General features: G+C 40.7%; 1 protein-coding gene across 1 annotated transcript; it reads left to right on the top strand.

The window, feature by feature from the left end:
- Positions 1 to 256: 256 nt before the first annotated feature.
- On the top strand, positions 257 to 25,625 carry GLIPR2 (GLI pathogenesis related 2). The gene is made up of 5 exons (XM_064658561.1): positions 257 to 1,082; positions 13,007 to 13,115; positions 16,964 to 17,067; positions 22,880 to 22,957; positions 24,021 to 25,625. Exons 1-5 carry the CDS (start codon positions 1,070 to 1,072, stop codon positions 24,179 to 24,181), a joined length of 465 nt encoding a protein of 154 aa, XP_064514631.1. The 5' UTR covers positions 257 to 1,069; the 3' UTR covers positions 24,182 to 25,625.
- The last annotated feature ends 665 nt before the right edge of the window (positions 25,626 to 26,290 follow it).

Here is a 26,290-nt window from a genome sequence, read left to right on the forward strand (position 1 = left end):
CCCACCTGCTGCTGCTACTTGTTTAAAAAAAGCCCCCAAACCCTACATCTTTTTATTTCTGAGAGGTTTTTTTCCTTTGTTCATCATGGAACTCACCTCCAGAGGTGGGTAAAGGATAATTAAAGCCTGGTGAGCCAGCAGATTTGGCACAAAACCAAGTAGAACTTTGAAATTTTGAAAGGCGTTGTGAAAAATTGGGAAGCATTAACCTCAGATGATTTTTCATGGTGATGAAAAGATGAAAGTTGGAAACACGTAACTGAATGATTGTTTGGAGATATGCAGCACTTCTGAAGTTAAATCAAAGTATCCTGTTCACTGTAGTTAAAGTAGTTAATATTTGCCAGATTAGCTTGAGGCGTTTTGATGTAATGTGAAGATAACAGTGGCACAGTGCTTACACAGATAAAATGAGGTGTACGCACATCCAACTCTTTTTACAGAAACACACCATCATCACAGCTCCTCTTTAACCTGCAAAATTTTATTTTACTAATACCTTCTACAGATTGTGTTGCAACAGTGCAGGAAGTGATTCATTTTAGACATAAAAACGTACTTATAGTTCGAAGTGCTTTATGACTTCCTGTTTTAACTTAACGTACAGTAACTGGATAAAACTTCAGCAGCATTTATGTGTATGAATTAGCCTCGTGGGCTATGCCTACTGTGGCAGCAGAATTATTTGTCAACAGAATTTCCTTGCACAGCCTACTCTTATCAGAGGACAGCCGCAATTACTAAGCTAAACTGGTATGTGAAAACATATGGTGTTTTGGAGCTGCTTGGTTACTGTGGAGGATAAATAGCTGCTGACCCTAAACAGGATCTTTTTATGAAAAAAAAAAAAAGAGCGGTGTCCCTGTGCCTTATAAGGCATGGGCAGGCTTATCGCAGCGCTGAAGGAGGGGCAGTAGCGGGTTCATGCTGCTGAGTTTTCTCCGGCAGCGGTCGCAGGCGACTGAAGAAGTTAAACTGAAATTGCAAACGCTTCGTCCCGGCACTTAACGGCGAAACTCAGTCAAGAGAGGAGGCAGCAGGTGAAATTAAAAAAACCCACCACTTGGGCATGGGAAAATCAGGTGAGCATGGGAAAATCGTGCAGTTGGCTGTGTTTTCATACAGTGTCTGTGCCTGGTTTTGTGCTCGGAAAGCATTGCTAAAGCGTTAGTGGCTTTCCTCGGAGAAAGCTGCTTTCGTTTGTGCATGGTACAGTCTGGGAGGAGCTTTCTCTCTGACAAGGAGTTAGATTAAATAAAAACCAAGAAAAACGACCCCCCCTCTCCCCAGCCTGCACAGTGCAGAGGTAGCTGTATTTTATATACAGTTTATATTTTGTAGCTTAAATTACTTTTGCTTTGCTGTGTAAAATATTTATAAGCCCTATAGCTTTAAAAGTACTTCATGTCTAGCTGTCTGACAAAACTTACCAGCCTTGCAGATGGGCAGCAGGATGCTTTGAGATGGAGGAAGCTTTTTATCGCCCTTCATTGTCAGAAGGATTTAGATTTAAGATTTTGTTGCCGTTTAACTGAGGACACCTCAGCTCCTGAGTCTCTCCCCAGCTGTGCACATACCCTTAGAGGTTCTCCCTGCTGTTGCCTATGCTCTTGCTCCTTTTCCCACTGCTACCAGCTGTCTGTGTGCCCTGCTTTGGCAGTCTGGGCTGGGGAATACACCTCCGAAGCTGCCAAGGAGCCAGAAGTATTAAGAAGGGAGGACTTATGCCCCCTGTTTTCTCTTACCTTGTTCTGTTAGAGTCATGAGTGAAAATCTGTGCCAAACTTCTGAAACGGCTATAAAACTGGATGGAGGGGTTTTTTAGTCTTGTGGTTAGGACTTTACTTCTGTGACAAATTAGAGCCTGGTGGCATACTCTCTGTCTGTCCTGTGTGTAAACAGCATGTATGGGACAGGCTCAGCAAAACCTAGTACTCTATACACTCAAAAACAAGGCCTCTTCCAGAGAAAACTGAGGAAAATCTTTGTGTGGGTAACACTTTAGTGGGCCTCAGCATGGGTATGTTGATTTTTTTTTTTCTTTTTCTTTGTTTTTAAAGGTCAGCTTCTTAGATGAGATCAGAACTGACTGCAAATGTGACTGTAAAGGGTTTACTGGTATGACATCCAGTCCAGGCAAAGCACTATGTGACTGCCAGTGAGTTTGGCCCCATGTCCTGGCAGCTGCATATGTTTTAAAGTGGATTGGGATTTAGTAATTAACCTTATAACAATTTAAATAAGTGTAGTTGCTCAGAAGTATCAAGTTCAGCACTTCCTATGCTAGTAGCATAAAAAGTACAAATACCATATAAGCTCCCAATTTCAGAAGGAGTAAAAATCTCCTTTTGTTTTAATACATGCACACTGCTAAAACAGTCATAAGGCAATCACCATCTTTGTTTTTTCCTGTACATTTATTGCTGCACATTAGTTGATTTTTCAAAACTTAGGAGCAGTTACAGATGAGAAACTCCCTTTGCCGAGGCTTGGGGAATGTTTGCATCCCTAAATACTTATACAAATAAAACTTGAGATCTAGGTGCATATTTTGTCACTTGTATCACACTTTTCAAATAAAGATTAAACTGAGTCCAGGTTACTATCTTTGAGCTGTGTGCAATATTTTTAGATGAATCATCAAACTGAGATCCTGTCCTGACAATTGGTTTATTAACTAAATCCCATCCACCCTTTCCAGTGCACTGAAGTCTTCAAATTCCTGTCTGAGATCATTCAGTGTGGTTTGCCTTTGAATGAGGAGAGCAGCTGTTTTACGGAGTACTGCTTCCTCTGTGTTTTGTGTGAAATACCTCACATTTCCACTGTAGTACTCTTGAGGTGCAACATGGGCAAGTTTCTCTATACTAGGATACATGAAAATGAAACAGGTTGGGATCTGTTTAACCTGGAAAGAGAGTCCTTGCTCCTCTCCTGGGTCAGAAAGATTAAGGCAGAGGTTGCCCGAAGTCTAAATTTGAGGATGCTCTAATTCATGTAAAGTGGGATCACTATTTTAAAATAAATGTCTTCAGAGCAGTCTCTTTTTGGTTTTGGTAAACCTGTCTTGAGGTAGAAGTATCACCACACAAAGAAATTCTACTGTTGAAAATCGCAGTTCTTTGATAAATGCTCTGCAATAATGTTGTATTACTAGCTGTTACATTGTATTTGAACCAATGTTCATTGCGAGTAACAGAGCTAGAGACTTAGCGTTGGTATTGCTTCATTGAATAGAGCTCAGTGTTGCAAGATGTTGGTACTTCTGACTCAGCTTTCTTCCTTGGAAGCTGCAGGCTGCTGAAACCAAGTTTGTGCTGAAACCAAGTTAGTACTGAAACTTCCTTGTCAGGTTTAGAAAAATGTCTCCCATCACCGTGAGTCCTGCAAATACTTAAGCCAAACACAGAGACCTCCTCCGCCCTTCCCATGTATTCTCTTTTCAGACAGCATTTGGATTGGTGGGGGGTGCAGGCAGCCCTCCCCACAGGCGCTAGAGAGTCCTAACCAAAAAGACAGGGATAAGTATTTCTGCAGGAAATGAAGGGATGGTGAGCCGGCTGCTCCTCGTTGCCCTGTTGCTGCGAGTGCCGCGTTGGTGGGGCTCTGACCCCCCCTGCAGCTGTGCGGGCCGAAGGCCGGGGTTCTGAGGGCAGCCCTTGCCCCAGAGGGGATATCCATTCGAGCAGCTGCAGCCGATGCTCAGGGAAGCAGCTGGCTGCAAGCTCCACTCCTCCGCTCTGGAGCGCGGGGATTCCTGCTGAGCAGTGGGAGTCTCTGAAAAGGCTGGGAGGGTGGTGGAAAAAGGCTGCTAAAAGTCTCATTTCTTCCACTTCCCCTCTGGCTCAGCCTGGTGGGGGAAGGGAGCTGGCTCCGTTTGGTCCCTAAAAACCCGGTGGAGGTGATGGCGGGGGAATCGCCCTCTTTACTCTGGCAAGTGGCTGCAGACGCTATGAAAGACAAGGACAGGCTCAGTAAATACTGACTATCTTTTTACAGCGTTTGGATTACCTTTTATTTATTTTTTTTTTTTTATTTCTCTCTTCTCTCTCTTTTTCCCCTTCTGAAAATGTGGGTGGGACTCAGAGAAAAGACTGGGAGTTGCCCACTGTTCTACTTGTTGAGTCAGTACAGGAAAAAAAAAGGCTGAGAAAATGTTTTGACAAAAAAAAAAAAAAAAGACAGAAACCAGACTCAGTGCAGTTTTCCACGATGGTTTTAATCTATCTGAGAAGCGTGTGCTGTTTTTTAACTCTCAAGATGCACCTTCAGAGCACAGTAAAAAGGACTGTTGTGTTTCCTTCAGGGAGAGCTACATCTTCAGCTGATCTGAAGCACTAACCTGTACTTCAGCATCTCGGTAGGAGACAGCCGTGGCAGGTCGTAACAAAAGTACAGGCATACTAGAGAAGTGACCTGTTGGCTTTCTGAGAAATGCGATACCCGCAAGCTGCCAAAATGACAAAGTGTTTCGTGCTGGCTGGTTTTACAGGACTGGTGGGAATAGAGAAAATGAATTGGTCTAAACTGCTAACAACTGAGCGCTTGCATTTGGTTACATCGGGACATTTGCAGAACTTGTTGTTGTCTTTTTTTCTTTACGCCAGAGTTGAACTGGAGGTGTGGTGAGAAAAGGGAAAAGGGCCTTTCAAAACCAAGGTTAATTCAATTCATAACCCCACACCTCCAGTTTTTGTGTGTGGAAAACATTGATTACTTGCTTCAAGTTCAATAAATATCAAATAGAGAAAAGTCTGACAGAAATGCATTAGGCTTTGACAAACAATATTCTGAGCCCTATTTTTACATGTCTTTTGAACCACCAGGTTTTGGTGGGGGAAAGGAGGGTAATGGAGCAGTTGTTGCTCCTGTTGACTGCTAGATTAGTACCCTTAGCTCCTCATGTTCAAGTCAGATAATGCCAAAACAAGTGTGAAAGGCTCACGAAGAATTAAGATAGAATGTGTGAGAAAATTCTCTTTTATCAATTTATAGAAACGGCAAGAAAACTTTCGCAGGACAAGGAAACTTACAGAAAAGAATCCTTTATTTGCAGCGCTGGGTGCAGTCCCAAGCCACCCGCCTGGAAAAGCACACCCCTCCAAGAGCCCGTGTCTTTTTTGTACTCTTCAGTTACCCAATATCTTGAATATTCAGCAGGTAACAAGTATTTTACCTTAAAGGGTACTTTTCAAACCGGCGGGTGGGTGTCACCCTCCCACCTGATTGGTTCCTCACTTGATTGGTCCCACCTGATTGGATCAGGGCATACCCCCTGTACAGCTTGATTGATTGGTGACGTACCCCTCTGTACATGTACAGGGGGACCCCCCTGTACACAAAGACACGTGGCCGATGTAAATTTTCCATCTATATATTGTATCCTACCTCGGCCGCAATATTCCCTTGGTGTACAGCCCTGACGGGGCCTTTCACCTTACAATCTTCGCGAGACGCCTGAAATAAAATTAAATGGGAGGTAAGAAGGAAGTCCCAACACCCCGTTTCCCACTTACATAACTTTACTTATAATAAAACCAGATTATTTTATTTCTCATAAATGTGATGGTCTGTAACAACCGAGATACCTGCCAAGGCATCATCTCTTCTTTCTGAATCCTCCAAGAAATCTTTCAAAAAAAAAAAAAAAAAAGTTAAGCATGAAAAAAGCTTTTATTGCTGGGAAGATACAAACTGTTAGTTTTCTGTCAATACAGTTGCAGTGTCTATCTTGACTGGATTTGAATTTGCCTCTGTTGCTGCTCTATGTGCAGGAACAAAAAGTATGAGAAAATGAGTGTTTTGATTTTAACCGTTTTGTTGTTTATGTATCTCAACAGGCCAGAAGGCTATTTCAGATCTCTGTTTTTGTAGAGGCCTTGCTGTTCTCCAAAAGATTAGCTGGAGCATACCTATGTTCTGTTTTTACAGACAGATGTAGGCAAGTTCTGCCCAGTCTGTGAAGGTCTGAATAGCAGGAGCTCTGCCAGAGCTGGGCTTGGTGGCCCTGCAGAGGGGGATGAGGTGAGGCCACGCAGGTAGCCAACCTCCCTGGTGCAAGTAAAGGTGAGAAAATGGGATAGTAGTCTGGGGTCTTGTGTAGGAAGACACTGTGGGCTTGTTTAAGGCCACCACAAACATCATTTAGTATCCCTGGAAGTGTACAAGGTCAGGTTAAACAGGGCTCTGAGCAACCTGGTCTAGTTGCAGATGTCTCTGCTCATTGCAGGGGAGTTGGACTAGATGCTCTTCAAAGGTCCCTTCCAACCCAAATCATTCTATTATTCAGGATTTCATGAAATACATACCTTTTTGCCAAGATTTTGAGTTATGATAACTGGGGTTTAATCTGTTGAGTAGAGGGATGAGAAAGATATGATGTAATCAATAGTAAATATGAGTAAAGAAAGCTCTCTGTGTTTCCCTGCCTGATTTTGGCTACTGGATAGAGGAATTTACACATCAGTGATCAGAAGAAATGTTCATGGCCGTATTTCCATGCCTCAGGGAGGTGTGTAAATAAATATTCTTTGAATGTTGCCTGAGCAATGCTCTTGGATGTCCTTGGCAGAAAAGCATGGTGGCAGGGTATTGAAACTAATGAGATTAAATCTAATTCAGGTATGCCTACCCCAAGCAATGGTAGAACATAAGTGGTAGAGGTATAAGATGACAGAGCATATCCCAGGAGACATGGGATTGTTCTACCTCTTTTCAATTCTTCTTTGCAAAATTCTTCACTTTGTGAAGTCTTTGGTTGGCACCAAACAGCTCACAGTGCTATGTAAAATGAACTTGGCACTGGGTACAAACAAGGTTCTGTCTATGGCTGCCCATCCCATAAGAATATGCAGCATCCAAAATACGAATAGGTGACCTGTAAAAATTACTCCATTTTAATTCAATTACTTGTTTTCAATTACTCAAAACAATTTCTGCTGCTACTCACTAGTGAATATAGTTGCACCTTATTTTCTTCAGAAATTACTGTAATTATAAAGTCTAAACAGATACAATGTTGAGGACAGAAGAAGAGAAGAAATGGAGAAGTTTGCTTGAATTTCTTCTCTTGCATAGTGTGGTTCAACACATGCAGGTCACTTGTGGCTTTGTATTTGGAAGTGTATGTGCCCTAGGAATTGCATGGCAATTAGATTTACAAATAGAAGACCTTATAAATGAGAGAGTCTCCTTAATCTTTTTAAAGGGTTATCAGCATACAGATTAAATGCCTACTAGAGCTGTGTCTGTTGGTGTGTGGCATGATTATAATATTCACCTGTCCTAATTGGCAGAATAGTAATAAAAAATAATATTTTTATTGTCTTTTATGCAAAGCCAAGACTGGCTGCTCTAGATATGATGAGCAGTCAGTTCCCACCTTATGTGAGAAAATCACTCTGTAGTAGTGACTGCTTGTTCTGACTGTTGACTTGTGGATCTGTTTGGAGGAGAGGGGCTATGAGCAGAGGACTTCTCCTCCCACCCTTGCCTCCAGTGAAAGTGAAAACTTGGTTCTGTCAGTGCTCAAGACTGGTGATTAGTGTTGCTTGTTTTTTAAATGCTTATATCATGGAAGGCTCTGCTGCCTCTCAGAGCTGAGCAGCTTCCAGTTTACCAGGTGTTCCTTTTTAATCAGGGCAGTCAATTGCCTAACAGTTTATAAAAGGCCTTAAGTGAGGAAGTAATCAACAGTGTCTATCATAGCAAGAATAGGATTTGCAATCAAAAGGTGACATGACTAATGTCATTGAAACATTATTACAGCGTTGACTTCCTATTCTCATGCCATATACCTCAAATTGGGTAAGGGGGAAAAGAGTGTGTTACATCATATGGCACAGGTAATGCAAGGTTTTTAAGTTGCTAGTTTGCTGTAGACAAAGCCCATATAAAAAAATGAGTGGTGTCCTTGTCCATCAGACTCAATTAACTGAGACATCTTACTGTTGTCCTGAAGCTCACCCCTGTGGTAAGCAGGTGTGTGAACAAAGTTCAGGCAAAACTGAATGCTGAAAAACATCACAGAAACTCCTCCGTTAAAAAGGATCTCCTGAGCTGAAGGGAAAGCTATTTTGAGCAGCAAACATAAGAACGTTCCAGGAAACTACTCCCATTCAAACTTGTTCTAATTATAACTCCCAATTCCTTTAATTCTGATAAGCAATACTTTCTCTTCTAAATTTTAGTAAGTTTATAGCATAATTCAGGTTGTAAGGGAAATAATGTACCAACAATTATGATATCCCTCATAAATGCCTACTGTATGGGATGGAGACATTGCCCCTTTATTGAATTCTTGATTCAAAGGCAAAAAAGGAGCCAAGGAAACCCCACCCAGGATATAATACTTTCTGAACATTGAATGATTTTATCTTTTCTTTCCTCCAAGATTTATATGTGATTTCATTTCTTCTGTGTATTTCCAAGCAGTCAGCCAGTTTTGTTAGAGAGCAGGGAAGTTTGGCACTGAGGGAGATCAGCTTTTATGGTTGAAAGTGATTCATGAATTGGAGTATCAGGTCCATGCTCCCAAATGACGTATTTAGGAATAGCATTAAGGGCCAGTCTTGGGAGATGTTACAGTGCCAAATGTGGGGGCAAGCAAGTGTAGTCAAATAAATGGAGAAAGAAACATGGAACATTCATTCCCTCTGTCACTGCAGAGGCCAACCAGCACAAGACCACCCTGAAGCATTTGTGACTTCAAACCAAAGTGCTGAGTCAAAATGCAGTAGGACATAACTGACTTCTTAACATTCCTCATATCAGTTAAACTATTCTCAGAGTGTAAAAGATTCAGCTAAGGCTAATTTCCAGATAATAACATTGCAAGTGAGGATAAAGATTATTAATAATAAATGTCAGGTCTATTAGAAGAGTCTAGATGAAAATATCATCTTTATAAACTGGGGTGTTTTTTACTCAAGAATTTTGTTTTCATCCAGTCCTTTAGGAGGACTGGAGAAGTTTGTCAAAATAGAGGTATATTCAGTTATCTGGGACAGTAACAAAGGACTTCTTGATGCAATTACTTTACAGTTCCCTAAAGCCTCTAATTACTTTTTCCACAAACCTGTTGGACATATTAAAATCTGTATTTGATGCATTCTTATTTCACACCCCATTTCTGCTCTCAGAGTAGGGTAGAGCAATTCTGCAGAGTTGAGGGGAGACTGAAAAGATTTCAGTATCAAAGCAGAGCTATACCCAGTCTTTAAAAAATTACTTGGTTACCTTTTATGTGTTTTCTATCTACTTTGCATTTGTTTTCTCTCCATGTATTCTAGTGCTTGGCTTCTTTCTGCCTGGATTCTGGGCTGTAAAGAGTGTGGAAGTTACATGCAGTGTCCTGCTATTGTATGAGCACATTTCTAGTTAGTTATTTTGGGGGCAGGATTGAAAGGGGGGGGTCATTATCTCCATTTACCTGTAATGCAAACATTGGGTGAAAAGTTTGAGGCCTCTGTTACAGTTCAAAGAGCAATTGAGACAGACATAATGGTACTCTTCTGTGTAGGATTCTACATGAGGTTTGTTTCATAGAACCATAGAGCAATTTGTGTTGGAAGACATCTTTGAGGGTCATCTAGTCCAACCCTCAGCAATGAGAATTTCTGTTGTGTTGGGATTAAGTAGAGAGGTGCTTGGTGGAATAATTTACTGTTACTGTTTCCCCATACCATCTTGCGGCTCTGCAAGACCAGTGGAGTAGGTCCAATTGACAGCTGCAAAGGTGATGCAGAGCAGCTTGTATTGTGGAATACGTGTTCAGGTAACTCGCTTCTGTTTTGATGTCCAAACTAAAGGAGAAACAGCAGGAGAAGACAGGGTTCAAACAAGAGGCAGGATGGGACTCAGATGTGAAGAGCTCTTCACCCAAGAGAGACTGAGTAGATTGGCATCGGTCAGAAACAGTAAGAATAGAGAAATAAGAATACTCTGAAAAACAAATCTGATGGGAAAAGGCAACCCAGATGCCTCTGCTTAATTTTCAGTGATCACACAAAGTTAATCAATGAATCTGGGAGTCCAAAAGCACAACTGCAAGGTGTTCTCTGTACCACATCATAGCCTGGAAATTTACTGTCACATGCTGTCATTATCTTAGCCAGTGTTGCAGAAGAATACAAAATAGAGGTAAATAATTGAATAATGAGGAGGAAGCAATTGTATCTAACACCTTTAGTTGTTTTACTTATTAAACTCTGTAATGATTCATGACCAAACCTAACTTCCTGGCAGTAGGAAATAATTTTTTTCTAGCAGCTTAAGCAGCTTACATGAAGGGAAAAAAGTACGTCTCCAAAGCTGTTGGGGAAGCTGTTCCCATTTGGGTGGGAGCCCGAAAACTTCCATTAACTCTCACTTTTAATGTCTGGCTTCTCAGTGTATGGAACATTGGTAAACTGGAAAAACTTAACATGCCTCCTGAAACAAATCTGAAATGTATCTGGCGGTTGGGCGTCCCTCTCCACACATCATCAGGCACGGGAGAAGCTGTGCAGAGGGAGGTGGTTAGCACATGAGCTTGAGTCACAGAAGATAAGTATTTAAGTATTTCTATAGCAGCCACTTTGAGGGAAGGGGAAGCTGGAGGTTCTCTAGGGGCAGCATAGCAGTGCCTGCTGTAACTAGAAACAGCTGAGTTTTGTTCATAATTTGTTGATCTATGTAAATAAGAATGTTAGTACAGAGCTGAATTATGAATTATTTCTGTTAATGGATGGACTGACTGTTGATAAAATCTGTATTTCAGTTGACTTTTTTTTTTTTAATTTTAATTTGTTATTGTCATTGAGAGCAAATAATTTGAATAGAAATTTTCATAGTTGCAGGTTGGATTGTTTATCCACTATTGAATGCTGAGCAGATGGGATACTAAGTCTGGGTGATAACAGTCACAAGGTTTAGGATGGTCTCATGACAAAAAATGTAACCTGAAGTATGTGATGCAACTTTCAGAGCTGTGTGTTTCAACTTCTTTGATTTGCAGAGTGTCTTAACATTTCACTGCTGGAAGCATGGACCCGCTCATCAGTGAGTTTAAGTGAACTGGCTGTAGGCTTGCCTTCCTCAGTAATAGGTGTTGTTTCCTCTGTGATACATGTTGTACAAACAGGTTACCCTTATCTACCTCACTGGATGTAGCAGATGAGAGCTTTAGGACTCTGGCCTGACAGAATCAGTGAGCTGCGAGCAATGGTAATAAGAGTGATGGGACAGGCTCATTAGCAAAAGGCGGTGGGGGGAGTGGAGGGGAGGGGATGTGGAGGATGTGCTTGAATACTAGAATGGAGGTGCCTGTTTTGTTTGATGATATGCAACTTGTGATACACAAAATTGAAGGAGAACTGAAGAGGAGGAAGGTGCAGCGGGCAGATCTCATCTCACTCAAAAGGGTTGCTGTGTTATACCAAAAACTTGATACCACAAAAAAAAAGAGCCTGCAAGCATATTGATGGAGAATATGTTAGGTATATGTCCACAATGACACTTTGGTCAGGAAAGAGTCAACCCAACTTCAAACTGTGTTCTAAAGGTTTAACATACTGCAAGGAACAGTAATGGCTTTCCTACGTGCACTGGATATTGAGATTATCTTAGACTGCCGCATTATCCTAATGCTCTTGAGGAAACTAGAGAGAACACCGAGAACAGCTTAAAACATGAGTGTGAGTTGGGTAATCACCTTGGGAAAAAGTTCTGAGAGCAGTATGTGCAAACTGACAGCTCTATTGTGGGGAAAGTGCATCATTACAAACAACAGAAGAGTGTACTTGCTAATAAAGCAGAGAATGATCGATTTTAGTTGTTAGGATTGAGTAGTAAAGAGGAAGTTGAGAAATCTGAGGTTAATAACTGGAAACACTTTCTAGATATGAGGTCTGTTTGGGCTTCAAAAGTGTCTTACAGGGAAAATGATGGCAGTCGTGCAGTTAGGATATTCAGAAATGAAGCTGGTGAATCACTAATAAATGTAAAAACCTGTGTTAGGGTAAAAGGAGAGTTAAATACTTAAAGATTTCTCTTGCCCTGTTCAGAAGTTTCAGCAAGATAAAGTGAAAATTGTTTTGAAGATGCTATCTATACCTCTCTAACTGTCCCAATACCCTGTTTCAGGTTCCAAAATTCTCTTTAGGCAGCAAATTCCACAGAGTGACCAATGGCAGACTTTTTTTTCCCCTCTGAGTCTTGAGAAAAGTCAGCAAAGTCATAAAAGGAGGTAACATGAAATTGCTGTCAAAGTGAATTGCACTGTGACTGATTGCTTGTGCTGCTGAAAGCCTCAAGTTCACCAGGATACAAACAAGATGTTTTAAAACTTTGCTTTTTCAGATGTTTACTGAATACACTCTAGCACAGGGGGAAAAACTCATCCCCAACAGTTGTTTCTTTCCTTAGGATTTGCTGTTTGTGAACAATTATTTGTCTTGAGCCAAATAAAGGTGCATTTTGAGATTTCTATGAATTTGTACTATATAATGAATAAGAAGAATGGTACATGTTTCAAAGTACTTGCATAGTTCTGAACATTTTAGTATCTTCATTTCCTTTAGGTGGTGTCCTGACTAATACAGGTAATTTGTGGACCATAATTTGCATTTTTAATGCATCTCCTTGAAGGAGCTATTTGTCACTTACTCTGAGACTCTGCAGCGATGATGCAGAGCACTGATATCTTAAAATAAGTCAAACTGACTTTTCTTTTGAACTGACAAACTGACTGACTAACCTTAAATCCCCTTGCTGTTGAGGAAAGCAGTAAGGATCACATTTTTCTTCAACCTTTGGTGAGTCTGTACCATCCCAATGGGAGTGTCTGTTAATTTCTGGATGGAAGTCATTAATGGTTTATTTCATCCTACTCCCAGGTAATGAGGGTGGTATTCTTCTGTTCTTCTGTCTAGCCTGCACCAGTGTCTTAGCTACAGGGTATGCTTTTTCTGTCTTCACCAATGTCTGTATTTGACAGAGCTTTCCAATTTTTTTAATGTGATTTCAGCTTCCAAACAATTTGCTGAAGAAGTCTTGAAAGCACACAATGACTGCAGGAAGAAACACGGAGTTCCCCCCTTAAAACTCTGCAAGAAGTTAAACAGAGGAGCCCAACAGTGAGTTCAGTCCTTTCTTTTCTCTAAAGAGATTTGTGACACTTTTATCTGTTAGGTTCGACTGTGCATACAAAAATGCCTTTTGACAAGCTGATACTCAGTGAAGACTTATTGGGTGGAAGGTGTGGGACTCCACTCTTTTGTCCTCTCTTTCTCCATCACATAGGTCTAGCTGGTTATATGGATACATCTGTGGTCACAGCTGTATAAATCTTTCCTGGACCCATTTTCAGATGCCGCTGTGTCGGTCTGCACTGGTATGTCTCCTCTGGTAGTTGCCTAAACCATGCTTCACCACCAGTTTTGTCAGATGATGGATTATCATCTGCAGAAGAATATCCACAGCTGCTGAAATAGTGAGATAAAGAATTTCTTCATGGTAAGAAGTGGTGACTGGTCTAAGATCAATGGAATCAGAAGGAATCAGATCTAATTATCTATCTCCCTGCCCCAAAAGCAAAAGCACAATACATTCTCCATTCTGTCAGGAGGGAAACATCTTACCTCTTCTCCAGTGTTGAAGACTGCACAGCTTCTTGTCAGTCTAACATACAGTGAATCCATCTTCCTGCTCTCTGACTTAAGTCTTTCTTAGACAAATTTGAGTCTGATACTGCTTGTCCTTTTTACTGTAGTTACGGCAACCAGATTAATTCCTTTCACTTTACAGCAACCTTTTTCAAAAAGTAGATTTAAAAATCTTCAATTTTTTCAGGATGATCCTCACAGTGCAAAGGAAATATAACTGAAGGAGTAAATACTGATAAAACTATTCAGAAAATAAATGTCTTCCCATAACAGCTAAACAGTGGCCAGTTTGATCCCTGCAGGTAAAAGATCATTAGGCTTTCTACCATGACTATTCAGACTTTTCTGTGCTGGCTGGCAGGGAGCCAGAGAGGCTGTAGTTTTGCAGAACCTGATTTACTGTCCCAGCATGGTGCTGTACTGTCACACAGATGCACTAGCTCCCACACTCCTAGACCAGTCATCTCTGCCAGGTGTTGTGCTGTACAACACACCGTCTACATGGCATGAGGACATGACTCTGGCAGCAAGTAAAATCTTGGGTTTTTCACTTTTTTTTTCTTGAGACACCATGATAACTGGATGCAGTATTATTAAGAGATGGAATGCCAGTGACTCATCCATGTACCTTTGTAATCTGCTGGGGCTTTTCTTCTGTTCTTCGAAGGCTTGTCTTGTTTCTGTTTTATGTGACGGCTCACAATGAAGAAAAGATTTCATTGACTTGTCAATAGTACTTCTTATGTCTCCGAAGTGCTGTGCTTAGTTTGAACAAGTCAGCCTGTATGAATAGTTCAGATTATTCTATCAAATATGCATTGCTCCACATTTATCTCTAAGCGTGCTATTGCCCTTGCAGGATATTTTTAGATCCTTCAGAAATTCCTCACAGTCTTCTCTGGTTTCAGCTGACTTGCCCTGCCGTGATGAATAACAATAGGAAACCTTTGTTAGGTTGTGGTCTGTAGCTTAACTTGAAAGAATTAAAAGTCACATATTCAGAGACTGGTAAAACTGGTTGATACCAAGAACCAGAAATGCTTTGATATGAATAAAAGACGTGAAATTTAAGAAATCTCGTATTTGTCAAGACAGATTTTGCATATTCCTGAATTCAAAGAAGAACAACTTTTCTTTAGGTGCATCTGATACCTTTGTTGATATGTATTTGGTGTATCTCTGGATACTTTTCTGTGCTTCTCTATCTGTGTTGAAAATGGTTTGTTTTCTACTATTTTTTGTTCCAGTAATGGTGACAGGTTAAATGAACTGACTATGGATCCCTACTTTAGTATGGGATGAGTCACCCTCAGCAGGTGTCTGTTTATCTCTGACTGTAATGAAGCATAGGGTGATGATCTCAGATGAAAATCTCATGCTTTCAGTCTCCAGCCTGAGCTGGAGTGTATTAATCACCCTTTGTCTCACATCCTTGGCAGCTTCATCCATCTCTAATGTGTACTTTGTTCCAGTCTTCCCTCTAACTTGGGATGTGGGAATCCTTGAAGAGAAAAACTACAGGACTGTGGTGATATATGGCATGAAGGAGTATCCAGAGATCCTCAGTTCAGGATCTAGCAGACTGATGTGAAGGAACAAGGATCAGAATGGGAACGATTTCAGGAATGGAAAAAGATATACAGCGACTGAAAGGACTTTATTACAGTATTATGTGTTTTGCATTGTATGATTCCCCGAGGTTTATAATTCCCGGCCTTGCCCAGCCATGCCTGCTCCCTGCTTCCCTGCTTCCCTCTCTGATTGGCTGAAGAAGCTGCAGAGAGGAGAGAGCTACCATTCATCTTTTCCTCCCTCGCTCCTCCCTCTTCGCCTGAGTCCCTATCCCTGTTCATTTCCCTGGTTGTCTGTCTCATGCTCCACCCCCTTTTCTCGTGCATTCCACGCCAGAGTTTATAAAACCCTTGTGCACCCCCATTAAAGGGGCATCGCATCGCAACCTCAAACTTCATGGGACCCCTTTGTGCAGTGCTGCGGCCTTTCTGCCCTCCCCCACGGACCGTAGCAGACTGACAACTGACTTTTCATTATTTCTAAATTAATGGATGTAGCTAAATACTTTTTTGTTTGTTTGTTTTGATGGGAGGTTTAGGACAGAAGGAAATTAGAACCCAGTGACTGAAGAACTAGATTGGGCCAAAATGTTCAGCTGGACAAATTTCCTTTCTCTGGCAGGTGCCAGTAATTCATGATTAGGAAAGGAGTAGTAGGACAAAACAAATGTAGTGATCCTTCCCCTGTTATCTTCTCCTGGAAATTACAGATTTATTCTGCAAATTGTGGTTTTCCTAAGCAGTAGGTCGTCTCCTCATTTATTTGGTGCTGTTGTTGACAAGTCCTGAAGATTCTCCCCCACGTACACACACTGTAGTTTTGTCTTTCTCTTTTTCAAACCCACATGGGCTTCAGTGTCTGCATCATCCTGTGGCAATGACTTCTGCCACAGTGTGGAAGGAGTGCTTTGTCTCACTTGATTTTTAAATTTGTGACCTGATGGTTCTCCCTGTTGCCTCCTGTTTCTTGTGCCATGAGAAATAACAAATGGTCTTCCCAATTTCACTGTCTTTGTACTGAAGCCTTTCCAATGTTGAATAAAGAGAATAATTGTTTACTCCTGATGTCCTTCTTAACCCTATTGTTGAAAGACAGTAAAATATTGACAGCTCTCACACGTGTCAACTTCCACCGAAAGACTGCTGCTTATCCCTATGTCAGTTTACACAGTTGTTGCCTCAGAATCTCCAGGTGGTCTCCTCTTCCATCCTATTGCTTGGCACACTGTTGTTTTTTTGCATTTGACTTTTTTTTTTTTTCATTTGTTAAGTAGGGGGTTTATGCTTGCTTTAACTGAATCCCCATTTCTGTCTTTTTTTCCAATCTCGCTGAGAACATATGGTTTACTCCCATGAGGAGCCTAGAAATGTCAGGAGGTGACACCTGTAGCAATTGCTACAGGTACTTCCCTTTCCACCAGTGGCTGCAGCTAAGGATGGCCAGTGGATTTCCAGGTGATGGGCAGAATGTGGTGGGAGGAGACCTGACTTTTGATTTCTTCTAGGCCCTTTTCAGCAGTGATACAGATGCTCATGAAAGACAGGGAAATGGCCTCTGGGCCTTCCCTTTGCCTAACTAATAGATCTACATAAGGTTAAAGCATCCCTGGCTTCAGGGCTTTGCAACCTGATAACTTGACTTAAAGCCATCATCTTCCAGCAAAATTCCTTGCTTGCATCTCCTTCTCTTCCTCCTCGCTGCTCGTTGCAGCTATGGTCCCTGACCCAATGTGTGGATTCCTTTGCTAGGTATGCAGAAGAACTGGCTACCACAAGGGTCCTCAAGCACAGCTCTGAGTCTGCTAATGGAAAATGTGGTGAAAACCTAGCATGGGCATCCTATGACCAGTCAGGTGAGTTTTCTTCTCTTGTTGTCTCACAGACACCAGATAAATAGTTTGTCTCATGTATTTTGAACTCAGAGCATCTGGTTGCAAGGGTGCTCTGTTTCAAAAATGTATCCACCACCCAGCCCAGCCTAGCCCAGGCTCCCTGGGGGCAGGATAGTGGTTTTCAATCGCCTATGTGTATGGAGAGCAAGAAGCACATGTAGGCACAGAGGGGTTAAGGGACTGTGGTAGCGTGTTACGTTCCTTTGGAGGTGGCACTTGGCAGCTAGGCTGCTTCATATGTCCCTGCTATGGAGCTGTCTTTAGTGCTACTTGTATTTCCATGGGAGGAGAGAAGGAAGACATCAATGCTGTGTACTTCACCTTTGTCCTTAGTTTGTCCCAGCCAAAGAGAGGTCTGCCCACGGCTGTGGTGAGGAAAGTGGAAAAATGTCTATTGCGCACTCTACAGCAGTTCCTGTTTGTGGGGGCAAAAATGGGAAACTGGACACCAAAGTGACAGTGTTACTATGTTAGTATGTCCACTCAGTCAGCAAACAGGCTTTGAGCCCTTTTCTATGCCTTCATTTTTGAAGGCAAAATTACTCCATATATTTTCTGATTGTAAATGTAACATGTAACTGGCAGCCTTTGGTTTGGATGCCCCAGGAGCTGAATTTTCGCCAGGCTGACAGCCTGCAGTGAGCCCTTGGAGAGAGATTCAGCAGGCTCTTCCCTCCTTGCTTGCTCCAGTGGGCAGGGCTAGTGCCTTAGCCTGCAGGGACAGCAGGTGGGATGTATTAAAAGTGACCACTTGTTTCCTTTATTCCAATCTACCTCTGGAATTTCCAGCACAGCCTTGAGAAAACAAAAGTTCATTTCTGCAGGCTGTGCTGGAAGGACCTGGAAATTTTAGTGAGTTTTAGACTCAGGGACGTTGTTTAGTTCCTCTTCAAGTGCCAACTTTAGTCCCAAGTGGGTACTTTTTTCATGTTGAAAAAGAAACCCGTTGTGGAAAACTACAATTTGATCTACTCATATTTGGCATTCTGTCCTTTGCAAAAGTGTGAGGCAAGGGTTCAGAGCAGCATGGGAAAACACAGATGTACGGCAAAGCTCGCATAGTGGCTATGACTCACTGACTGAGCTTACTTCTTTCTTCTTGTTTGTGTTAATGCCCTGTACTCCTTCCCCCTAGGTTAAAGTCACAGAATTCCCATTTAGAGAGCTGGAAATATAACACACAAATCCTTCTACATAATGGCTGTCTTTTTCTGGATCCAATTTGTTTTCTTCAATGCACTGTTTCCATACATAACTTTCCAGTTTTGAGCACTTTTGCTGGTTTTTTTTATCTACAGGATGGAATGCCTTATATATCCTATATCTTCTTTTGTTCTGTAAAACACTTCTACATTTCCAATGAAGCAGGACCACTCAAAGTACCAGAATGAGAAAGCTAGTTCTTCAAAGAAAGTTATTTTCTCTTCTGGACTTAGTTTTCATCTCTGTGGAGCTAGTTCATTCTTCCTCTTTTTCTTCTATAGTTCCCTTTGGATAGTTAATTTGTATCCTGCTCAATGAGGCTGAAATTTGGATTAAGGCATCCATTCATGGGCTTAACAAAGGCAGGCAATGTCTTCCGGTTTCTTCCCCAGATAAAGCAAAACTCAATAAACCTCTAACATACTCTGTATTCTCTCTCACAAAGTGATGCTGCTGTTTATTTTGGCTCTTACTGAGTTCTGTAATAATGCCAGAAGATGCATTTCTTGTTTCAGAGAAGATTTAAGCTTTGAACTATAAAGCCTTCTAGTCTGACTCCTCTCCTGGTACAAGAATACCTTGAATTGTATTCAGGATTTTAGAGTTACATACCGTAAAGCTGTTGCTGGAAATATGTTTATCCCTGTAATTCAAGAAATAGTTGACAGCTGTTTCCTCCCTCTAGTCCTGCAGGAACTGCTTCGTGGCAGACTTCTCTTTGTCTGTGTTCAAATAAGTGAGCTGTCATCTGCCACTAATGCAAGAGGCCACAGCCTGCCTTGGCAGCTGTAGTATGTCAGGCTTCTCAGGATGCCTCATCTCATTTTTCATGTGTCAGGAGGATGAAGGCAAGCACTGGATGTCTAAATTCTGTTTGGGATGGCTGGTGTGGTTGTGAAGAATGTGCTGTATTGCCCCTGTTATGGGAAAAACCTGGGTCTCCTACAGGTCAGGACTAGTGGGCAGAGCCTCAGCCCTGTCTAACACCAAGCTTATACAATACTGTTAAATAAAACAAAGTAAAATAAAATAAGGACCTGCATGAGGAACGCTGAAAGTAGATAATTAGTTCCAAAACCCATTAGTATGACTTTATTCTAGGTAGATATTTTATTTCTGGGGTGAAGTTAAATCTTCTTCTACCTTCTTTCCCCTCAGACTAGTGGAAGGAATGTTGTGATAACCCAGTTTTTAAGTAGCTTACCAAGATGCTGCCCATCCTTGCAGAGAAATATGTCCTATGTGATTTTATTAGAATGTTTTCAGCAACTCACTCAGTGGGATTACTTTATTTTCTCACAGCTTATGATACCATGACTCTTAATTCAAGGATGATAACAGCAATGCCATAAAATGATAACCTGATCCTGCATGTGAAAAATGGAGCATAGTGATCAACTTCTAGGTTTTCACTGCCTGGCCTCAGTAAATTGCAAGTTTTCATCCTTGAAGTCTGGGAATTAGCACATCATAGGCTATGCTGTCCAGCTATGCTCGTTGTCTTTCAGGTAGAAGATTGAGGTAGTCTTATCTGATGGCACTGCCACCTCCCTTGAATTAAAAAGTTAAAAATTTTTCACATGATAGTGTTCTTTAAATTAAAAGCAAATTAATTATTAAGAGATACTGTGTTTGCTAAAAATTCCATGTGTCCTGCAGTACTTCCATTATGAAGATTTTTTTCTGTCATATGCAGCACACTTCTTTCTTAGAGCTACAGCAAGCAGAGTGGGAATGACTTTCTCTTTAAATATTCTTTATGCTGTATCACACTGATACATTAACAGAGGGAATGAAGTGCTGGTAGCAGTGGGAATGCAGTCCTACATCTGTAAAAATACTACTTGTATAGTGTAGTTACTTCAGCACTTGTACACATAAAATACATGGGCTTCATAAGGCCAGATATGTCAGCAATCACATTCTGTACTTCTGTTCCACCCAGCTTACTACAAACGTGTCTAAATCATTCAAAGCCTTCAAGTCTGGAGTGGGACAGGATGATCTGCTTGGTTTGTTGCAGGTTTTTTTACTATGTGCTTTTTATTTTTCCTGTGTATTGCATAAAGATTGCTCCTTGCACTTTTTTTCAGTCTTCATTTAGCTTTAGTGTGAGTAACAAGTGAACAAATAAATGTGTTACATACTTCAGCCATAAAACAGCTCTACAGAGTTTGTTTGGTGCAGGGAGAGAGGGAAAGAAGAAACCAATTATTATTCCCCTCTGAGAAGCAAGAGAGGTTTTGCTACCTTTTTATGAAGAAAATGTTATTTGACTCTACTAAGCACTATTCCTAACTAACAGTGTGGCATATAAGTTTGTGGGACTTCCAGTTCACAAACCTCTCAAGAGATGGCATTTCATTCAGTATTTTCCTTTCAATGACAGCTCTGACAATCAGCTTGCCAGGTTAGCAGCATCATCCTTTTAGCTTCAATCATAAGAAAATGAAGTTTAAAGAAGTTAACACAGTGTCTGACTTCTAGAACTGCACAAGTTTAAGGCTTTTTGCTGTGAAATAGCAAAGCATGAGTCACTGCTGTTCTGCAGCCAACAGTCCACCAGGGACCAGCATTCTTCATGACAGTAGGCTTAACAGCATTGGCACATTGCTATGAAATCTACCGGCCTTGTGTTGATAATACATCTTGGAATGCTAAGCAGAAACATCATTATTGATGTAGCTCAGGGAAAAACCTCCCCCCCCCCCCCCCTTCCCCACCCAGTGTTTGACACAACAATTTCCTAACAACCAGTAATGGAAAAGAAGTAACATTTGACTTTTGACTGCATAGCATCTGCAAATTCTGGTCTGAGCTACATCCCTGGATGTAGTCATGTCCTTATACGGCTGTTATCAGTGAAAGCCCTTGATGAGTTGAGACACATGGACTGTCACACAGACACAGCATGTGTATTAGAGGTTTCTGGCTGTATACCCTGAGTTAGTGTGTCTCAAGATGGATCTTCACAGTGGCTGAAATGCTAAATAAAAACAACTAAAAATAAATGCACTCAGAAATATGAAGTATTCAATGCTGATGAGAACATGGGAAACTGGAGGACTTCAGAAGTGTAATTTTTCTTTGGTTTATCTGGAGCTGTAAGGGGGTATCTTCATGCACCACAGGTGGGAGGCCTCCATGTGGAACAGGCCCCTGTGCCCTTTGCTTAGAAAATCTGGCATTTTCAAACACATTTCAAGAAGAAGGAGCTGGTGAAAGCTGTGTGTAGAAACCTAATGAGAGGAGCACTCATCCAAGATGAGGGAGATACGTGTTCGTTACCTTTCAAGCTGAAAGTTAGAGAAGATTCTGGGCAGAAAAAAAATGTAAACTCAATGTGTTAAAATTTCCAGATGTTTCTTTGAGGACTAAAGGGATTGCTGGACCATTTTGATCCAAATGTTATGCCACGCAGTTCTCTCTTGTACAAAGGATTTTCTAACTTCAACCTTGAAAAGTTTTAACAGCAGATGAGAACTGATGGACAGTCCTGTTTCCTGATCTGTTGGTGATAGTATAACACTCATCATCAGCTCTGTCCTACCCGGTGAGCGCCTTGCTGCAGAGATCTCTACTCAACAGGATGAACTCTACCTGGTTCTAAAGCTGATTCATGGGTTGCCTGCCCAGGCTCTGAGCCAGCTCTGCTGGCCACAGGTTCCCTGGTACTCCAGTGGAGAAACTGATGGACTGTGTTTGCATCAAGCAGAACTCAAATCATTGATGGCATTGGTGGCATGAGGTGCTTAATTAGAAGCATTGGACTAATTAGTAATTTATTAAATTAATAAATTAGAAAGAGTGGCTGTAAAGCTGCCTGGTGGAAAAGGACCTCGGGGTGCTGGTTGACAGCTGGCTGAATATGAGCCAGCAGCGTGTCCAGGTGGCCAAGAAGGCCAGTGCCATCCTGGATTGTATCAGAAATAGTGTGGCCAGCAAGACCAGGGAAGTGATCATCCCCCTGTACTTGGCACTAATGAGGCCTCACCTCAAATCCTGTTCACTTTTGGTTCCCTCACTACACGAAGGACATTGAAGTGCTGGAGTGTGTCCAGAGCTGGTTAAGAGTCTGGAGCAGCTGAGGGAGCTGGGTTTGTTTAGGCTGGTGAAAAGAAGGCTCAGGGGAGACATTATCACTCTCTACAACCACCTGAAAGGAGGTTGTGGCAACAGGATGAGAGGAAAAGGCCTCAAGTTGTGCCAGGGAAGATTTAGATTGGATATGAGGAAAATTTGACACTTAAGGACCTGGTTTACTGGTGGACTTAACAGTGCTGAGTTAGTGGTTGGACTTGACAATCTTAAAGGTCTTTTCAAACCTCTACTATTCTGTGATTCTGTGATAAAAGTAGCAACAGCTATTGTGAAACAATAAACACTTGGTAACTTTTATGTACTGCCACATTACCTACATTTCAAAAACTCTTTTCAGTAAAAGGACTTCCTCCATGTTTCTAGAAGTTCTTGACAGCTTTTAACAGAAGATCTTGCTGGCCAGGCTGTAAGTGAGCTACACTTCTGTGTTTATGTCATGATTTCACAGCATATTTGTTTTGTCTTTCAGGAAAGGATGTGGCTGACAGATGGTACAGTGAAATAAAAAATTACAGCTTTCAAAACCCAGGGTTTTCTTCTGGGACAGGTAAGTTCAAACTGGGCACTATCTCTTCAAAAACACAGCTATTTAAAGAAGTTGCTTAGCCAACTTGTTTGATATTTTTAAAAAATCTACTTTTTTTCTTAGAAAAAATATTAGAAAGGGAAAAAAATTAGAATTTCCCTAAAGTTTTGTGTAAAAACTGGCAGAAGGTAAAAGGAAACTGAGAAATGAGAAAGTTAGCAAAATCTAGTGGCTTTTTTTAGTACTGTATTTTTCCTCCAATTCCTAAGTTTTTAACAGGCAACTTATTTTTAAGGCAAATTAATTTGTAGGAAGTACTAAATTGGAATCATATAGGTGTCTTACTAAATGCACTGTGGTGTTGTTTATATTGACATGTGACCTCTACTGAATGATATCACTCTGCTCACAGAGATCACTTGAGTTAAAATTTAGAGATCAGGAAGAGGCCATTGGCTGCATATTGACAATCTGGTGTGGAATGAACTTAAGGGCATTGTTCCTGGAATTATGTTCAAGCAAGAGAGATGCCTGAGCTTGTTTCAGATGAAGAAAATCATGTTTTTCTCCCACGGGATTTGTCTATGCATAGAGGGAACAACTGATGAAGCAGCACAATGCAGGGGTGGTTATTAAACTAGGCAGAAGAAGCCACAAAAACAGTGTTCTTTTGAAGAGTTGCACATGCAAACACATGGGGGAGTATGAGGTGGTTAAAGCAAATGAATAATAAGTCACTCTCAGAATTGCTGTTCACGCTGCAGAGAGTAAAGACCATGATATCTTTGTTGAATTTTATGTCAAATACTTCCCAAACTACTTCTTTCGTGATTCTCCAAGTAGGCATTCTTATCTGGATATAGGACATGGAAATGGGAATAGTAGTAGGGAACCAGTATGGATCAGGGTTTTTCAAGACAAAATGCAAATGTAGGGTTCTTTTTCATGTCCTTGGTTTGTTTACCTGTTAGAAAAAGAAACAGTTTTGTATTGTTTTTTTCTTTCCTGGCACCTCACATGGTAAAGGGGATGTTACAGATTTAGTACCTAAAGTGAATGCATATGTTTCTCTCTCTTTCTTCAGGTCACTTCACAGCAATGGTTTGGAAGAATACAAAAAAGATGGGAGTCGGAAAAGCATCTGCTAGTGATGGCTCAACATTTGTGGTGGCTAGATATGATCCAGCTGGAAATGTAGTAAATCCAGGCTATTATGAAGAAAATGTCCTTCCTCCAAGAAAATAACTTTTTTTTTTTAAGGTCGTCTTATTGCTTAATGACAAGTGAACCTGGATTTGGACCTAACAGTGTTTGAAATGAAGCACTATTCAATGAAATTTCCTGTTTGATACTGCTGTTCACTTCTCATTACAGAGGAAGCAATTACATGTTGCTTGAGTCGATGTGCACATTGAGTCCCTATTGCTTCTGAGGGGGCCTCAGTTTATTTGATGATGAAGTATATGCAGCATTTCTGAAGGGTAAAATTTATAAGGTGTTTTTTTTTTAAATAGTTTGCATGAACTCCATGTCAGCATGTGAGTAGGCACATGTTGGATGTCTTTATTTTTTTTAAACAAGCAAATTTATAGCCTTCTGTATACTGAAGATACCAGCTTGTGATTATATGATTACTCTCAATATTTATGAATTATATGAATACTCTCAGTTTTCCAGTATTTTTTAATAACTGTAACTTCTTTCCTCTGTCTTTACCTCCTGTTACTGTGGGACCTTTTCTCTGCAGATGGAACATACGCAGACTTCCTGTTTGAAAGGTATATGTGTAAAATGTAGTGGCATTCAGACCTGTGTGTTTTGATGAAGAGAATCTCACAGAACACTAAAAGGTTGCTGAGAAATTTTATCCGTCAGGCAAACCATAATTAACGCATGAACTGAAATTGACCAAAATTGTTTAAATCCCATTTTAGGTGCTAATATATAAAATATGTTTGAGATGAGTGTACTTCAGATTCAAAGTCCACCTTACAGTTTACAGTATGTAACTTGTCTTATAATCAAATTGTTTACTTCTGTTACAGAAAAGTAAGATTCTTCTTTTTGATATTTACACCAAAAAAAAAGTTTCTTTGACAGTGCACTTTGGATTTTATTTCTCAGTAACTTATTTTTATTTCCTAAGGAACATTTTTCAGAGGTGTCATGCTTTACAGACAATAACATTCTCAAATCATCTCGTCTCCTTTAATAACGTCACAGTAGGAGGTATTCACATGGTTATAATTAAGAGATGTTTGCTCTTTGTGCATATCATTCAATAATAGTGATATTTCACATGCTGGATTGATGCTATGAAAAAATGAAGACTTAATTTCCTTAATAACAAGCCAAGCAAAAATGCTGAAGACACTATTTTCTCTGATGAAATGTAGATTGGGCCGTTTTGGCCAGGTTCATACATACCGCTTCAATTTGTTGTTTGTTTTTTTCTCTTTAAATGTTTCTTTTGACTTTTGCTAAGATTCTGTATGCCATAATTTGATTCATGAAGAGTGCCATTACAGAAATACTTCTTTTTGTTTACACAGTTATAATAAACTGCACTGTTATGGCTTGATTATACGTCACTGTGATGCTGTTTGTTACAATTTTTTGTTGTAACCAAGAATTTAATACATACCATGAACAACTGAAAAATAAATATTTTTGCATATGAACTACTCAAGCCTTTGCTGTTACCTGATTCTTTGTGGAATAATCTTCAAATTTTATTTCTAGGGCATTAACATATGACATTATTACTTCAGGAACATGAGGCAAATAAAAACAGCAAGTATTCTAGTCCAGGAAAGAAAAAAGAGGCCTTGTAAGAAAGGATAAATCATACAGCAGATCATAAATCATCCCTTTATATGAAGATTGAGCAAACAGTTGAAGCTGAAAAGGTGTACCTCTTTCTCTCCCAAACTCCTGCTTTGTATCTCATTTCATTTCTGCTGCTCCCTCTCTCGGCTGACGTGTTGCCAGTAAAGAATACCCACTCGACTCCCACTCAGGCCTGTGTGTTTCACTAACTCCAGCCTTTGGACCTTCCTCCCTTCAACCCTCAGCTGACAAGTGAGATGGGAATGAAAACAGGACTTTCTAAAAAACACAATAAGCTTGCTGCAACTGACGTAAAGCTAAAAGCTGATGTTAAATAAATTATTGGTATTAAAATACTCTGGTGTTATCCTAATGACATTCATGCTACTGGCCCTATAATTCCTTGAATGGTTGATGTAAAACTGTATATATTCTAGTCGAGTGAGTCAAGTCAAAATCTTTCTCTGCTGCCACCTAGGTTTTATTTTAATGTCAGAACTGGGAAGGTAGGTAAAGAGAGGACAA

The sequence above is a fragment of the Pseudopipra pipra genome, chromosome 1 (genome assembly GCF_036250125.1).
Source record: "Pseudopipra pipra isolate bDixPip1 chromosome 1, bDixPip1.hap1, whole genome shotgun sequence".
Taxonomy (NCBI): Eukaryota; Metazoa; Chordata; class Aves; order Passeriformes; family Pipridae; genus Pseudopipra; species Pseudopipra pipra.